General features: G+C 37.4%; 1 protein-coding gene across 1 annotated transcript; it reads right to left on the reverse strand.

Moving 5' to 3' along the window:
- Positions 1-16,105: 16,105 nt before the first annotated feature.
- LOC148726299 (melanocyte-stimulating hormone receptor-like) lies at positions 16,106-17,853 on the reverse strand. The gene has a single exon (XM_088727072.1). It carries the CDS (start codon positions 17,577-17,579, stop codon positions 16,638-16,640), a length of 942 nt encoding a protein of 313 aa, XP_088583198.1. The 5' UTR covers positions 17,580-17,853; the 3' UTR covers positions 16,106-16,637.
- Positions 17,854-19,130: the final 1,277 nt, after the last annotated feature.

Consider the following 19,130-nt stretch of genomic DNA (forward strand, 5'->3'; position numbering starts at 1 on the left):
CTGTACCGAAAGATGTTGGGTTAAACTTCCTGAAAACCAAAGAAGTTCCGTTGAGGTATAGGTAATATATTTCGACGAAAAAGAGAATTAACCTAATCGCAAAATTATAGACTGTTTATCTTTTATCGAAAGGGCGGATCACTTACGCTTCGAGGACATGATGATAGCGAATAAACATTCGTGACGCCGTGTAGCCGAACGAGCCGATAGAGCGTGAAATCTCACTTAGCAACAAAGCAGCTTTAAGCCCATCAAACCTCATTCAAATGTTTTTGCTTAGTTACGAAGCGTGCGAGCGCTACTTTTTGAAAGCAAAAGAAACTTGCCCTAGCTTTACTTCAACGCTGAAATTTTAAAAAGAATATGACTGCAGATCTTGATCAAGATTAATAAATATTCATTAAAAAATTTGGACCAAAGAAAAAGTACGGATAATCGAGAAATCCAGATAGTAGAGGTCCGGATAATCGAGGTTCGACTTTACTACCATTTTTGATAAATATGGGGCGTCGTTGCGCGCGCCGCGATCTCCGCTATGAAAATAGCGATTGCCATGCCAAGCTCACTGTTTCAAACTACAATTCTCTATTCTATGCATGGGTTCGACCGCAAAAGGAAAACTGTGGTTTTGAGCGTTTCGAATATAGCCGGTCATAGCTTAGGAAAGCTGTATCCAGCTACTTCAAACGATTTCCTAGAATAGAAACAAGTACAAACATACAGGCATACCTTATTGGTCCCATAGGGCTTTTAACAAACTGCATTGTACATTTATAATATACATACATACAATAAATTTAAACTTAATGTCAAATAAGAAACTAATTTCTCTCTGAAAAGGTTGGAATTTCAAAATGTGACAGTTCTTTATGGAGGGGTCTGAAGCAAGTGACCTAATAGTGAAAACCAAAAGCGCGTTCACACTCTACATCGGTAATTTACCATTTGTTCTTTTGTTTTGTTTCTTGGTTCTTAAAGCAAAGGACTTATCTAGCAACATTTGTGGTATAACAGTTGCAAAAGCAGAGAATCCCTAATCAAAGGGTTCCCGAATCTCCACAAAAGTAGTGAATTACTAAGAAGAAAAGAGGTGTGCGCATGGGAAGTGTTGTAAGCGTGAATAAAAATAAATAAAGGAAATAAAATAAGTAAGTTATTAAGTCAAGCACTCTCGTTTAGGGACCAACAAACTGCAAAGCGGCCACGTCAACTACAACACAGAACAAAAACTAATGATAGTAATAAGGAATTGAAACAGTCATAAGTGCAGAATAAGAATGAGGAAGATGAAATATTCGCTGGTTAGTATTCAAAGTATTAAGTGGTGAAAGAAATAGCTAAGGTAGGTGTAAGGAGCTGAAAAATTGGGGCTGGACTAAATTGTATGGTTGATAAAAATGATTAGTAGATGAATCATGCACTTGCGTTAAGGGACCAAGAAACTGCGTGAGATGTTCTCAGACATGACTTTAAGTGCGGTAAAGTCGTCGCTGAAGTCGTAGGAGCTGCGGTGTCGTTTGTTTCGGTAGTTGCTGTAGGTCGTGGGGATTGCTTCGTCGAAGGAAGTCGTCATTGTAGTTGATTTTTGGCAGAAATCTCACAACAAGACTAATTGAACACAGGCGGGCGACGAAAAAAGATGATGTCAACAATCACATTATTTATATGTGCACGATCCTTCGCAGTAAAGCACTATTTGAGCAATAGTGAAAATCAGACCTGAAAAAAATTTCAGGCCTGTACGGGATTCGAACCACTGACCTCTGCGATACTAGTGCAGCGCTCTACCAATTGAGCTAACAAGCCAACTGGGAGCAGGCCATCAAATTAATTCGACATAAACCCGTAGATGATAAATCAAACAATAACAAACATACGAAACATATGTATGAACTGCGGTTATGAAACGTATATGTGCACGATCCTTCGCAGTAAAGCACTATTTGAGCAATAGTGAAAATCAGACCTGAAATTTCTTTTTTTTTTTTTTTTTTTTTCAGGTCTGATTTTCACTATTGCTCAAATAGTGCTTTACTGCGAAGGATCGTGCACATATACGTTTCATAACCGCAGTTCATACATATGTTTCATATGTTTGTTGTTGTTTAATCACATTATTGAACATCATCGACTTACAAACCACACTTTTGACTGAGACTCTGCGCAATGCCTGACCTACTGCATTAACTACTTTCAACGACTGCCTCTGGAAAGCTGGTTTACAACAGAATCCTCTCAACGGGTGTCAACTGCTACCTGTATCATGCAAAGGAGTTATTCACGCCATTCACCTTACCGCAGAAACGAACCAATCAGAGCGACTTAACTTTACCGACGAATCGAAACCGACCAATCACTGCCGGCTTACGTTACCTGAGTCTTACAGTCAATAACAGCACGGCAAAAATGACCAATCAGTTTATACGAACCGACTGCGTACAGTGTTCAAAGATTGAACCCAGAAAAAAATAAGCTTAAGTAAGCACATTTGGAGACAGTTTTCGAACGTACAAGTTATAAGTTTAAATCCAAAAACGCTGTAAGAAGTATGTCTTCAGAGACATACACTCTCAGAGTCGGAGTTTAATTCTCCTTTGAAATATTGGCTTTCCAAAATCGAACTTTACTCGAATCGAGTTTCCTTGATTAGTGAACAGCGTTGAACATCAGGAGGAGTCTAAAGTCAAACGACAACCAAAATCTGAGCCAGAAAATAAGATGGAGCCAGATTGAGACCTCGTCCGATATCCGAAAGAGGCTAGAGTCGAATCAAGTCCAAATTTGAAAAAAAAAAAAAAATACCTTTCCGAATAGAATGCAGCCCACAATCGAATTCCGTCTAAATTCAATTGGAAAAAATCCAATGAATATCAATTTGCACTCAAAATAAGACGGCAGATTGCAAATTAAACATGGCTCTCTGATGAAAGACTCTAGTCTCCACGTCCCAGAATCATAACACACGATTGGAATATCTTTTTTAACATTACAGCGTGTCGAATGTGTCTCGTCCTCCAGCAGTAAATAACAGGGTTAAGTGATGAATTGAAAAACATCAGCGCATAGGTGTAGCTTAGAAAACTAGTCATGACGATGTTGGGGCCGGTAATTGCCAGGGCAGCCATAACGATAAAGCGTGGGAAATACCAAACTAAAAAGGCAAAGTAAACATGTAAAATTCCTACAACAGTTTTCATGATATCCTTGCAAAATTCTCATCTCGCCTGTTTGTCTGGATCGTGGCTCTTATTCTTGTATTTACTGGACTCGAATTTGTCTTTTGTGACGTTGTGTAGTACAAAAAATCTTACAATCAGCGGATAACTGTAGTGACGAGGAAGGAAATGGTTCCAATAGATGACACTACCGTAGAGAGTACAGCAAAAGGAAAGAAAAAATAGATAAACGAAGTTCACGAACTGAAAGTCTATATCGAAATGACCACCCCAACAACCTGCTTGTGAGTAAAACTTTTCTGGTATCTGAGATGAAGTAACCCGTCATGGCCGCGTCAATATGTTTACGAAATGAGCTCTAAATTAAATTGTATTGTATTGAATATTTTTGGCTCCTCGTATCGAGCGGAACTGCAGCTCAGCAAATCAAAAAAAGTACTTCTTACGCGCAATTTCGAAGTAAGGTTCACTATCTCGAAAATGGCGACGCAGAATTTTTTCCTGAAGTTTTCTTTCGTGAAATACGAACTATATGCAATCATTTTAATCAGTTTTTTGACATTACGTTGATGAAAATTTGGCGATGAGGCCGAGAACGTTTTTTCCCCTTTTCCTTATCTCAGGTTTTTGTTTGTTGCGATATTGAAGTTCACAGCTATTTGTCTTTTCCTTTTAATCTCTCATTTCTATTTACGATACCGTCTTCGTCCATTTGAAAAGTGGAGATGATGAAAGTTAAGCTGCCCAGTGCAATTATTAAAATAAAAGCAAAAGGAATCGTCGGTAGAACGAAAAGAAAAAAACAACAGCTTTCAAATTCGGGCGTAACAGGAAACTGATACAAACGAAGGAGTGATAATTCTCGACTTCTTCGCTGCACTTGACGTCGACTTACATGGACTCCGTGTCAGAAAATTATGAGAAATTTCGTAGAAATTCTATACTTCCATTTTCGAGATAGAGAAGCTTCTTTTAGAGTTTCAGGCAATTTGATATAAAATCGTGGGTCGACATTGTTCAGTGCCTCTCAAGCATGTCTACCTCGATTGTCACAAATCCCCGCCTTTAGGCATTGACAATAACCTCTGTCAGATTTTGTCGTTCGAGTGATGATTCTACTTAATCTTTGTAACAATACTTACTAAGCAGTAGTTCAGCGCTGAATCATTATGGTTGGGTCAATATGTGAGGTAATGCCCAAGATCTTCCTAAAAGTCTCCGAGTTTGAAAATCTCAATTTGACTTTTTGTTGTTAACTGCCTTTTGAACAATGTTATCTGCTACACAGCTAAATAAATAATAAATAAATTTTAATTAGTTGTATAGCCCTATTTACATGTACAGATCAATAGTGCTTTACACTGAATAAAATTAAAAACCTTATATATCTAAATAAAAATTTACAATAGTAATGGTAGCTAAAAATACATAAGAATAAATTATTTTAATGTAATATATCTAAGTTAATGATTACAAAAAGCTTCATTAAACAGAAATGTTTTAATAGCTTTTTTAAATTTATCCAAACACTTAATCATTTTAATTTCATGAGGAAGTCTGTTCCATAAGTATGGTGCTGCTGCCTGAAAAGATCGATCACCAAATGTCTTCAGCATCTTACCCTTAGGGGGCTCTAAGTAAAGACCGTCATTAGATCGAAGACAATAAGAAGATTTTGATTTAATAGATATGAGGCTGTTAATATATGACGGAAGTAAATTATGAAGCGCTTTGAAAGTAAGTAGAAGAATTTTAAATTTAATGCGAGCCTGGATTGGAAGCCAGTGTAACTCATATAGAATAGGAGTAATATGCGAGTACCTTCCAGCGTTCAATAGCAATCTTGCGGCTGCATTCTGTACACGTTGTACTTTAGCTATCAGTTCCTTTGAGGCACCATACAAAAGACTGTTACAATAATCTAATCTATTCGTTATAAACGCATGAACTAAAGTATGGAGACTGTCTTCGTGTAAATATTTCTTAATGCTTCTAATGTTATGAAGATAAAAGAATGCAGATTTGCAAATATTTGTAATATGCTTAGACATGCTTAGGTTAGCATCCAACCAACAGCCTAGATTTTTTACCTCGGAGCTATTATTAATTACCGAGTTGCCAACGGAGATACTGATTGGCTGTAGTTTAGATAATTGTTGTTTTGAGCCTATTAAAATCAGTTCAGTCTTGCTATCATTAATTAACAGTCTATCATGAATCATCCACTTCCTGATCTTTCCAATACAGTTCTCCATTGCTTGCAAGGCTTGGTCTTGAGATGTAGTATTAGGTTTAAAACTCAGATATAACTGGGTGTCATCAGTATAACAATGAGCACAAGGGAGCTCGTGTTCAATGATCTTAAAGAGCTTAGATGCGTATATAATAAATAGAATCGGTCCAAGACACGACCCTTGAGGAACACCGCAGCCTAAATCGAATGGGTTAGATATCGATCCCTCGATGTCAACTTTTTGCATCCTGTTATGGAGATATGACTCAAACCAGCTCAGGGCAGAATCAGCAATACCTAATTCTTCGTGGAGACGTTTGATCAGTATATCATGATTAACAGTGTCGAAGGCGGCACTAAGATCCAACATGACAAGAAGAGTGACCTCTTGTGAATTCATCTTCATTAAGATATCGTTAACAACCCGAAGAAGCGCTGTTTCGGTACTATGTCCTTTTCTGTAAGATGATTGCATTTCTGGATAAACAGAATTGTCTATCATGTGTAAATGAAGTTGATTATACACCGCCTTTTCGGTGAGCTTCGATATGTATGGCAAATTACTAACAGGTCTGTAGTTACTAAGAAGTGGATCAAGACCAGCTTTTTTGAGCAACGGCTTAACAAGTGCACATTTCCAGACATCAGCAAACACACCATCCACGAGGGATAGATTTATCATTTTTGTGATCACGGGAAGCAGGACATCAATGCAGCTAAAAACCAATGAGGTAGGCATCGGATCAAAAGAACAGCTTTTCTTTGCGCTACCTTCGATAAGTTTCCGTACTTCGAGTTCAGAAAGTGCTGTAAATTTACTAAATTTGGGGGTTGGTGACAATGTACAGTTTAAAAGCGGGTCAGTGGAAAGATCTTGAGCCATAACGTCGAGTCTTGTACCAATATCAGTGATTTTTTGAACAAAGTACGAGCCCATCCTATCAGCTAATTCAAGCTTATCATCGCAAGGTGGTAGCACAGTGTTCTTTTTCCTTTGATTCAAAAGAGTATTCGCAGCTGCAAAGAGCTTTTTTTGGTTTGAACTGTTATCACTAATGAAGTCATGATAGTATTGGCTTCGAGCTTCGTTCATTAATCGATTTGTCGTATTCTTGATCTTTTTGTATGACAACATATCGTCGTGTTTGCCAGAGCGTCGCCATTTTCTTTCTGCTTTCCGTTTTTCACGGCGGGCATTTTTTATATCTTCATTGAACCAAGGAACCAGAGGTCGAGATCGTATAACTTTGGATCGAAGTGGAGCATGTCTCTCGAGCACTTGGGACAAGGTATCGTTATAGCATTCAACGAGATCGTTAAGCGAATCTGGACTGTAATTACAAAGCTCAGAGGTAGACAGATCTTGTTTAAAATCCTCAATCTTGATTGCCTTCAGTTTTCTATATGATATTTGCTCATTTTTGGGAGATGGTTTACTTAAGGCAAGATCGCAAAGAACAGTAAAATGGTCTGAAAACAAGTAGTCAGTCATAGGTTTGGCTGTAAGAAATGAATCCGAGCAACGAGTAATCATTAAGTCTAAGGTGTGCCCAGATATATGTGTAGATTTATCCACGTGCTGTTGAAGGCCCATAGACGATAGTAAATCTTGAAAACGAGAAGCATCAGAGTCAGTATGTACGTCGACATGAATATTGAAATCACCCGTTATCAGCAACGGCTCAGGAGACATGATGATCGACTCGAGGTATCATGTTAAACGTTGTCACAATCTATGCGATTGCAAAAACGTCTGCCTTGCCGAAACCTTTGAAACATCGCTACTGAGTGTTTTTGTTTGGATTTATTGCATTTTGGGGCTGAAGCAATCCATTTGTAAGGGCCAAATTGGACCATGTGAAGGGTGAATTTGAAAAATACTGAGGCCACTTTGGAATTTAAGGGGGGCTAAAACAGCCCCAAAAATTCAGTCCTCTCACAAATGGCACCTTTAAAAATAGCCAATATTTCAGCTCCAGTGCAAGTGAAGTTCAGAAGTAGAGGGCTGTTTCCTCGGCACACTGATTCCCCCCCCCCCCTCCCTTACAGTCAAATAATGAATATACACTGCATACTTTATCTTTCAAATACTAATCTATTTAATTCTAGTTATTGTTAATGTTAAAACCTTTTACAGACCATGATTTTAAAGTTATGAAGAATATCAATTATGGTATAAATGGACAAACATGATTTGAAAGAATAGGACAATAAATATACACATTTGTAACTTAAATGCAACCATTTTCTAAAATATATCCCTTCACTAAATCACTAAATCAGTATACTTCATAAAATTGCAATCATTGCTAGAGATTACACACAAGAGACACTTGTAAGTAAAGCATCCCTTTTCAATGACTCAACAAATGCGGTGTGAGGAAGCTTATAATCAAGACTGACTGAATTTTTTGAAGTACAGAAAATTATCAAATTAACGCGACAGCAATAAGTGGTCCTGCTCCTGCACAAGAATATAGATTTCGTTTGATTTTTGCATCTGAGAAACAAAGAGTTTTAGAGCCGCATTGAGTATTCTTTCAGTGTATGTGAAAATACATCCCATTTTACATTATCATTAAAACGTTATCTTTCATTATGTACTACCTCAGGCATTTTCCAAGTCATCGAAAAAGGAGGAAACAGTAACAAGAGTCTGCCCGCGTCCAATTTCAAGCAATGCCTGTTCTAAAAAAGAAAAAATTGCCTTTGACTGATTGTAGGAGACATTATCAATATAAAATGAGTCAAGTAACCTAATGACAACATTAATAATTCCTTCTTGTGGGAGCTGTCATAAATATCTCCAACAATAACAATTCAGGGCGACCCTCAAAATGCACTCGCCAAGACCAGTTTTCACTCGTTCAAAAGTTCCCCCCCCCCCCCCCCCCACCACACCATCCCCGCGTCTTTCCATATTCCTTCGACTGATCACAGGTAGCTTTCGGGGCCTTTCCTTCTTTTTCTCTTCGACTACTTTGGAGACTCCAGAAATATATTTCCACATTTTTCATTCTGTACGCGATCAGTTTACGGGAGAACACGCAATAATCAGAAAGCTGGGAAAGTACGGCAAACGATTCGCTTGCAACGTCGTCAAGCACTTGGCAGACCGAGGATTCTTCCAAACGTGCGAGTGATCGAGAATTTGCACTCGCCCGACACTTTTCACACTCGCATTGGCGAGCGGGCGAGCGCTAATGTCCGACACTGCAATTGGTGACTGGATGTAATCTATGACTACGAATCAACATCAGCCTCTCTCTGCAACAAAAAAAAAATGTTACAGCCATATTAAAAACAAGCCAAAGTGCAAAGGAGCATCAAAATTACTGGCTAGTCTGCCATGTTCAGTTGGTCATTTTCCCCTCATTTAATTTTACTCAAAAGTTTAAATACGTATGTAGGATGTTTTTCTAAAACTACAAGCCAAAAAATTAAAATGGAAGTAGGAATTTAGCTCAATGCTTATAATTTGTTTCTCTTCAAGCCTTGGAAAAATACTACACGACTCCCCATCAGGAAAAAGAAAGAATCAACTATTCCATATGCAGCATTTACCTTGTGATTTGACTACAGCAGGATTAAAAATAAAAATTCTGCTAAATCACAAAAACGGAAAAATAGAAGGAAATTGAATACAACCTCAAAGTACTTGGAGCTTAGTATCTGGACTTCATAAGCAAATGGGCTCAGTAATTTTACCTTTCTGCAGTATTTTTGCTCCAGAGTAGCAGTGTTTATAAACTCCTACCTCCAAATGGTTAGAACTTCATCTTGAAGTCCCCTTTACTTTCCACTCTACTGGTGCAGAACTTTGTTATGAGCAGCAGGGATGTCAAATATTTTAATTTCTGAAATTTAAGTACATAAGAATTTATTCTTTTGTGAAAATGGGAGACATAAATTAACTCCTACATAACAGAATGTTGTCTAATCTAGCAGTCTGGATAAACTCTCCTTGAAGCCAGGGCTTATAAAAGTTGTAAAGTCGAAGGTGAGTTCCAATCAGGTGTCTGGGACAGCAGCAGGATGTTTTACACAAATTAAGATAAAATAGTTATTTGTAAATGATTGAAAACCTCATTTATTACATTCCCTGTTGCATCCCTCTTCACTAAGGGCAGCTTCCATTCTATCCATTACCTCATTGACCACCTTACCTTTGCATATTTAGGATATGTTGCAGCCAGATAAGGTATTTTTCCCGTAATTTGGTTGGGATGTTTTATCAGTGAATATTCTACACAGCTCAGCTTTTAACTACATTGAAAGGTAAGGCAGAAAACATAACATGTAGGTCGTCTTACTTTTCCAACAAACGCACTCTAGAGATATTCATAACCACATGTGTGCTGATAATCTAAAGAGAGAAATGCTATTCTTAAGGACTGTCCATGCCCTTAATAAGAAACACAAGATAGTGTAAATTATTGGTAAGGAACTTATCTTTTGTACACACAAAATCCCTCTTCCCCTTTAAGAAAAGAATGAGTTCGACTGGGAAGCATATCACTTAAAAGTATTGCACTGCAATCTCTGACAGGCACCCTAGTATCAGCCAAAAGTTGGCGATAAAAAAAACAAACAAACAAACAAACCTGTAACTGGTTTACATTTATGCCAGAAACAAGCAATTTACAACCAATACTTACATACATGAAATTGTTACTGCCGTTACGCGTGATGTCACGCACTCATTAGCTAGATCCGAGAGGCATTGCGAGTTATAAAAAGAAAGCATGTGCTCGATCGAAGTGGGAATCGTTTCAACGCCTGTTTACCGTCATCGTTTATATTATAAGGACACAAACTTTTCGAAACAGCGTTCGTTCAAGATGGTAAAGTTCATTTTATAATTACAATTACGCGTGTCCAAGTTTGTGTTGTCGAACCGTTTTATGCGTGCACAGAGATATTTTAGATGGTACCAATTTAGGGGCAGTTATTATTTCAAAGCGGTGAAGGGGGGATGTTTTGTCCATGAAATCCTTGTGAGCTTTGTGCTTTCGGGGGTTTTTCCTGACATCATAGCGATTTTCATCAGAAAAGGCTTTAAAGTTGCCAGAGTCTCACCTGCAGGTGAGTCTGGCTGCTTTGCACAACTCAGACTGAAATCTTTCTTGGTGCCTCAGTTTGGCCTTTGAGGGACCAGCTTCAGCAGGATCAACTGGACGCTTGGGTTTTTAGATTTTTTTGCATCCTGTAAAGGGATCAGCACATTGCATAAATTAATACATGATTGTTTTGCATGTTTGTTAGTAAACTTAACTCACTTAATGATATTACTTTCAATGTGTAGAGTTCACATCGTCTTAAGTTTTTCAGTTGGCACCTTGTGTTTTTCCTTTGCGGTAAAATAGGAAATAAGGAATTGATAATGTACTCTTTACCATCCAGCCACCTAACCCTAAAGAACTTACTTTAACAATGGCCAGCTCTATCGCCTCGTCCATGATACAAAAATCCTTGGGCGATTTTCCCTTGTCATTGGATGTCGATGTTAGTTCTAAATTTTCATCATCGCTGCCGTTTTGTGAATCGTCAATCGACGTCTTATAAAACGGATTGCCCGTACGTAGAACTTGATTCTGCGCACTGAAATAGAAAGAGCAAAAAATTCAGCTTAAGTAGAGACAAACTAATACATGGACATAAAAATATCAATGAATTTTTTTCCAGGAAAAGTTTAAGAATTCGGAGGGAGGAATCCTAAAATCAGTGAGTCTTGATAGAAGTAAAGTTCGTCTTGTGCAAATCTAGAGTCCGCTTCGAATTGTAACCGTCTCTATCTCTCGGCGCCAAAATAAGAACACATGACCTTAGTTGTGAGACCGCTGAGACTCAGGGGGAAGCACGTCATATTCCTAGGTAGGAAAATTATTCATCTTACCGAGGGAGAACTCGCGCCTAGTCAAGCGGTTCAGCGTTCATCGAGATCGATTTCTTGAATTTTAGTCCCTCTTTTATTAAGGGAAAATAGTGCCTGAGTTCTTCTACATCTTAGGCAATACCAAGGAGATATTCACCGTCGAAACCGTCCTTTTCTGCAAGATAAGATACGAATAAAGATCAATGGAAGAGTCAAGTTTGTGTACATAAATTTGCAATAGGAAATGTGTTATTATGCAAATTTCTTTCGCTTACCTATCCTCTCTCAAGTGTCGGGAGAAAATCCATGCAACTGGAGCCAAGAAACAACCTCCTCAGTACTGTAGTTCATTACTGAGTCCGACGCGCGAGGTCTCGCAAGGTTCGTTCGACTATTGAGATACTAAGGAGGAGCTGCTTAGAAGTACTAGCGAACAAAGGACGAATTTTGGAGGGAAATCGCATTTAAAAAAAAAATTTAAAGATTAAAAATTTCACAGTATAAAGTTGAGTAAACCAATCGATAGTTGATTGCGGTTTCGTTCGAGTTAAAGACCTACTTCTATCAGTATACCCGTTAACATTCCCGAATCCCTTCGTCCTTGTGGCGTTTAAGTTATGATGGGACTTCCAAGTAACATGTGCAATGCTGTCCTTAACAATTTTAATGGGCTAGTTATCAGTCATTTGAAGCGGATGCATAGAGAAGATCCTAATTTCTTTGTTACATGTAGCATCAATAGATGTGAAAGTTGTGTATATTTTTTATTTTGTAATTTTAGTTGACACGACCCCAAAAGCATCTGGTTTTAAATATTTATCAAGTTAAATAAAGTGATTGTTATCATTATTGTTATCGTTATTATTATTATTATTATCATCATCATTATTATTATTATCATTATTATTATTATAATCATTATTGTTATTATTTACTGAGTGTATACTGCCTCATTATAACCCCTTATATTCGACATTTCAAACGCAATTTGCCAAATAGATCACCACAAGTAACTTCTGTGGGCTAGAAGATATTATATAATACCAAAAAAACGTCCAGCTAAGAGCTTTTTTCTAAGTATGTTTAATTATTTGTATAATTAACCTTACACTTTGTGTAAGGAAAGTATAATTTTCTGTACAAACATGGATAATAAAGAGAAATATCCTGAACCGTATACAGTCCTTATTCAACAAAATCATTATACATCAGTATATCGCTCTGTATACACGATGTATAATGCTTCATTGCACCTCCTTATATTCGACATTTCATGCAGTGTATGTTCCTCTTTTCTTATGTTGTATTCTCGGCAATTGTGTCATCTATTAGAACCATTTGCCTCCTCGTCACTTCAGCAATTTATTGCAAGATTAATATTATGACACGTTGCCACAAAAGGCAAATTAAAGTCCAGCAAGTACAAGAGCCAGGGGCACAACCCAGACGACAACATAGCGAAATGAGAAATTTGGCGAGCATCATGAAAACTGCTATCAGTGTTGTTTACATATACTTTGCATTTTTATTATGTTTTTTTCCCTCGCTTTATCATTTCAGCTGCCGGGGCAATTACCGGCTCCGATGTTATTATAATTACTTTTTCAATTTACACACAAACGCTGATGTTTTTCAATTCATCACTAAATCCTATTATTTACTTCAGGAGGATGAGACTGACACATTCGACACACTATCATAGATACATTACGAAAATTGTACAGCAATCATGAATTATGATTGTTGATTGTGAAAACTAGAATCCGTGACCTAAGCACGATATTCATTTTGCAATCCACTGTTTTGTTCCAAGCACACTCGAGTTTTCATTTGGCATTTTCTGGCATTTTTTATTTGATGTTTATTGAAACTACATTTAGCCGTGTTTATAGATTTGGACGTTCAATTTGGACCAATAAAACTCCATCTGATTTAGCTTCCTTCGCAAGGTTTCAATCTGGCTCCGTATTATTTTTCGATTCTGTTAGATTTTGCACGCCGTATGATTTAAGACTTCGTCTGACTTTCGACGTTTTCCGTTCATCAATGATATTTGATTCGAGAAGAAGTTCCATTGCGGAAAACTAATGTTGTCAAAGGAAAATTTTGGTCCTGTTTTAAAACCATGCTTTATCATGAAGAATCCACTAGGCTTTGGTATTCAAAACAGTAACCTATCCGGTTTTTGAAAATTGTCCTCCAATGTGCTTTCAGTTTGAATGTGGTCGCCACCTCTAACTGCGCTGTAAACCTTATTAAACACGCATGTTTTTTGCACAACTTTCCATTTTTTTTTAATCGCACTTTTATTTTTCTGAACTCAATCTTTGAAAGCTGTTCTGAAGCGGAAGATGAAGGGTTAAACTGCCAGAAAACCAGAGAAGAAGCTCCTCTGATTAATGGGAAATATGTTTCGATCGCGCGACGATAAAGGAGAAAGAGGCAGCTTTTTGCGTAATCTCTATGGATAAAAATGATTAACCAAAAATATTGAAAAATTTCGGTAAGAAAAACTGCGCAACCATCCACTCATCAGGAATAAATATAATTTTCAGAAAGCCTTATCCAAATTGTTGCATTTATATAGTACTTCACGACGAGAAAATTCGAAGAAATTCTAGAGAACCATTTTAGGAATAAAAGAACCTCCCCTAGAATTAGCGAATAAGAAATGCTTTCGAAAAAATACTCTAAATACAATAGCTTAACCGCTCCTTATCGCTACAAGGAACGTGTCATCGACCTGAGTGCAATATTTGAGAGCATGTTAAAAAATGTTGTACGAAAAGAAAACATAAATAATCCATATCCCTCGTAAACAAAATAATGGCGTGGTTAATAATAAAAAAAATTGTTAATTTTTTCCAGCAGTAAGGCCTCCCTTCTTTTAAGAAGATCCTGAAATTGTGAAGAAAACTCTCTAGGAGGATTCTGAGACCGTCCCAACCAACTTTTTCAACTTTCTTAATGGGCAGCCGCTGCGCGCGGACTGCGAACTCCGCTATTAGCATGACGAGTGTCATGTCACGCCCATGCTTTGTTCAGTGCTTGTATCCGATCGCAAAGGTTGTAAGTCGGATTGTGAGGGCTCCGAGTACAGATTTTCAAAGCTGTATCTAACCACTTTAAACAGTGTCCTACGAGTATCGGGAATTTAGGGGCAGAATAACCGGGATAAAAATTGCGAAAACTAACAACTTGAAAATATCGGAAAACAAATACCAACTGACAAATTTTATTCGCACCAAAAAGGCTTTTTAAGGATAAAGTTACACTGTGCGCTCGGGATATACAAACATACAAATAGATGTTAAAATTAATGTCAAAAAAGAAGTTAATTCTTTCTAAAAAGGTTGAAATTAGTTCCTTTAAAGCAGCGTTTGAAGTCTTCCAATGTCTCTTTCCACTTGAGTGACAACTGTTACGTGCACGAATGACCAACAAATGTCCGCTAACAAAGCATATATGAAAATAGACTCCCGAGTACGATATAAGGCACGCAACAAAAATGTAACAACAAGCAGTTACCCATTTTAACTATTATTTAATTAGTTTTACTTTGTCTAATTTACTTAGGTTAAAGATTAAGTTAAGCAGTTCATAAAGCAGGCTTACAATCCTTCATGCCGTGTAAGTGTTCGTCGTCTTGATCAACTTCCAATTCCAACATACGCCGACTGAAGACCACAGCGGTTGGCTTTCTTGATTTATCGCATTCTTTCCTTGTACACAAACTCTTCCGGAAGACTCCATAGCAAACTCTGTATTCTCTATCTTCTTCCTCTCTCGGCTATCGTCTTTTTCATCTCTTTCTTCTCTCCGGATATCGCAAGGTCAAAAGGTCATAACCTCGACATATCATAGCTTCCAAAAGTTCAGTCAGGAAGCCACGAGGGTAAGCCCTCGGGGAAAAATCTCTTTTGTACTTCTCACAAGCCAGCTTTTATACATTTACTTTAGTTATCTAGAATGTTCTATCACTATTTATAGCGTATTACAAGTTGTACTAATTTTGGAAACTGCTGAGTCACATGAAAGAAGTTTCTGGAATATTACAGATTATAGATAATTCTAGAAAAGCTTGGGATTGCGTGACAGATTCAGTAAAAATAATTCGATCCTCGTAACACAACTCTATGGAATTCCAAAGTTTGACAGTTCTAAAATAAAATGTTCTTTGTGTTCTGCATGTGGTGGTTCTGTACGGGGGAGTCTAGGCGATCCTTATCGTTTGGGTAGCGATAAGTGACTTAGGTGCGAATTTTTAAAAGCGCGTAAAAGTCATGTATCGTTCATTAATTTGATGGCCTGCTCCCAGTTGGCTTGTTAGCTCAATTGGTAGAGCGCTGCACTAGTATCGCAGAGGTCAGTGGTTCGAATCCCGTACAGGCCTGAAATTTTTTTCAGGTCTGATTTTCACTATTGCTCAAATAGTGCTTTACTGCGAAGGATCGTTCTCATATACGTCTCATAACCGCAGTTCACACATATGTTTCATATGTTTGTTGTTGTTTGATTTATCATCTACGGGTTTATATAGAATTAATTTGATGGCCTGCTCCCAGTTGGCTTGTTAGCTCAATTGGTAGAGCGCTGCACTAGTATCGCAGAGGTCAGTGGTTCGAATCCCGTACAGGCCTGAAATTTTTTTCAGGTCTGATTTTCACTATTGCTCAAATAGTGCTTTACTGCGAAGGATCGTTCTCATATACGTCTCATAACCGCAGTTCACACATATGTTTCATATGTTTGTTGTTGTTTGAAAGGAGAGGGTTATGATTTTAATATCATGAATCGTACAAAGAAAGAGTTTGCAGGCGATAACAAACAAGAAAGTAAAGGCTTTATTCAAAGAGAGTTACACTTGACAGTGGTAAAAACATTGATGAACCTAGGACCCTCGTTACGCCACTGAAATAAGGCCTAAAAAATCTGTATTATAAAATTCAAAAGTTATTTACACCACAAGGTCAGTCAAATTTAAACATTCAATGGTAAATAAACTAAAAATATGTTTTCCTTTATTAAAAATGTCATAATGTAACCTATCTTCTTTCAAATCGCAAGAAAGGTTTCCGCGGTCATTCAAAAAAAAATCATATAAACTAGGCTTAAAACTAACAGCTGTTACTTTTTTCCTTATGCGTGACTCTGTTGTGTTCCATTCCGCAATTGTCCTAACCGTAAAAGTTCGTTCTCCCTAAGTTGTCACATGAACGTTAAGTTGGCGATGATCGAGGATGGTATTTTGGACCATCATGACCTCCATTTGGTAGCTCATTCTAAGCGTCTCTCTAAAACGGTTCTTATATCATACAAAGTGAACCGGCATCAGAAACAAAACTGACCAAAATTATTGTCTGAATCGATTGATGATGCCCCGCAGTATGTCAATGAGAGTAACACGAATGGGTCCCATCTTCCAGCAGTATATGACAGGGTTCAAAGATGAATTAAGGAAAATCAGAGTAATTCCGTACTGCCAAGCTTTGTATGAAGAAATCGAAGTTGAGGGGTGAGCCAGGAGTAAAATACAAAGAATATAAGAGGGCAAATAACAAATCAGTAACACAATAGATACGTAAAATGTTCCAAGAGCTGACTTTCTAAGCCTCGAAAAGTTAGATATGTCGCTATTTTGAACTCCCCGTTGTACCTCTTGGATTTGAAGGTTTTGAATATGATTTTTGTGTCGCTTTAAGACTATATAAATCCTCCAGCATACAACTGGTATTATAATAAGGCAGACAGTCATACTCACAAACCATATTACCACTGGAATGATAAGCAATTGAACCCAAAAGACAACTGAAGAAAGAATTGCACTGAAAAGCCATATTGATGTCACCGCTACAATGACGCGCTTGTGAGTAACAAGCTCTTGATATCTGAGATGAAGATGAACGGCTAAGAACCTGTCCACACTTATAGCAAAAACATTAAAGAGCGAAGATAAACAAGAAAAAGTCTTAATGCCGAGCAATCCCTTGTAACAAATGCATTCGATTTGTTTTTGTTGTAACCAGCGGACCAGGTTATGAATGTGGAGCGGCTGGGCCAACAAACCAACGCCAACATCTGAGACAGCCAAACTCAGTAACAATGTTCTCAAAGGCTTAGGCAAAGACGCGGTTTTTGTTATCACATGGATGGTGACGATGTTTAAAATGATGGTTGCATAAGACAGAAAGCTGTTGATGACACAATTAGTAAGAACTGTCGAACGAAGGTCTTCAAAATGCGTACGGCTCGGAAAAAAAAAGTTTTTGAGCTGGTTGCAAATTGTCTCTGCCATGAGAGATGAGCGTCAAAACTACCGTGGTTCTAAAAACGATGCAATTAAAATTATAAAGTTGTCAATCACGAGAATATAAGACAATTGATGCCATCTGCACGAATTCATTCAAAATTTCTTCAACTCTGGCCTTTGAGGGTTTTAAAAAAGCTTCGAGTATTGCTTTCACTCGGCGTTAGCTTGAACTAAAACAAATTATCTGTTTAATTCTACAAGATGTTTCGTTTAAAGATGGATTTAAAATCTAAAAAATGTTATATGAAGGAACGCTTTCATTAACATATTGCTCATTTATCAAAATGAGTAAGAGAAACATTATATTCCGTTAACTGAAAGAGTGCTTGACATGTTCTTCTCTATTATTAGGTTGGTCTGAATAAACTGAATAAACATCCTCAGAGACCGAGCATTTTATGGCTGTGGGGGAAAGAGGGAGTTTGGGGGAATACATGATCTATCTGTGGCGGATCTCGCAGGTGTTCGGGATGTTCCGGCAAACTCCTTAAAATGAGATAGCTAAGGTAAAACAGATGCTAGGTTGTATAGATGATAAAATGATTTCGAGTAAAGTTTGGTGTAAATAAGCATGATCGTATTTTTCAAATACAACAAAATTGTTAGTCGATTTTTAGTCTTTAAATAATAACAAACATGGAAAAATTACGCGCGCTGTCAAAATTCTGTCTGCCTTTAGTTTCTGTGACGCCTTTCTCACGCAAATTATTGAAAATAGTTAATAACATGATTTCTCGTGCATTTTGCGTAAATAAGCGCTTAACAGTTTTTCAAAGACTACAAAATGCACTTGTCTTACGATTTCGTGCAACTCTGTTGCTCTTTGAAAAATTTACTCGCACAAATAAAACCAAATTTCACGAGGAATATTGTTTTTACCAAAAGAAATACAACCGTTTTCGGCCAATCAGAAGTGTATAATATCGAATCCAGTTCAGTTCACGAACAGCACTTAGCCCAGAAAAAGTCGAGAACTTGCTTACTAATATCGTGGTTTATACCATGCATGGTATTTGGTCAAAAATAATCCTGCAACACGAAAGGAATACAGGAAAATTTTATTTATTGTTCATGTTAATAGCAGATGTAAATTGAAAACGAGAGCTTGTTTTTTTGTTTGTTTTTTTTTTTTTTGTACCATCAGTACATGTAAATGAAAAGTTAAATATGGAATTATGTGTATGCCTATAGAAGACTTTTAGCTTGGTAGAGTCAGTAAGTAAAGAGGTAATGAAAAAAGAAACGGTAAATGACGGGACTATAGGTTTATTTTGTCCAGAAGTAAAGAGAAGTTTGCAAATGAGGGCTTTCAAATGCAGCTAGGGATTGACTTAATTTCATTTTACATCGCAAAGTGCTTGGTAAAGAATTTCACGCCATCTGTCAGCTATTCAGATGCAACTTGATAGCCTTCGATAATGCTAAAAATAGGACGAAATTAGTTGTTGAAGCCTTTACCACTGAGGAACATGGTTGTGAACGTGGAACCCCATTTAATGCTGTACTCAGAGAATATTGACGAAACGTTTTAAACTT

Source organism: Stylophora pistillata, chromosome 7 (genome assembly GCF_964205215.1).
Source record: "Stylophora pistillata chromosome 7, jaStyPist1.2, whole genome shotgun sequence".
Lineage (NCBI taxonomy): Eukaryota > Metazoa > Cnidaria > Anthozoa > Scleractinia > Pocilloporidae > Stylophora > Stylophora pistillata.

What these genes read in the sequence shown, in the direction of transcription:
- LOC148726299 (XM_088727072.1), bottom strand. Translation starts at nt 17,579, where the DNA reads ATGGCAGAGACAATTTGCAACCAGCTCAAAAACTTTTTTTTTCCGAGC.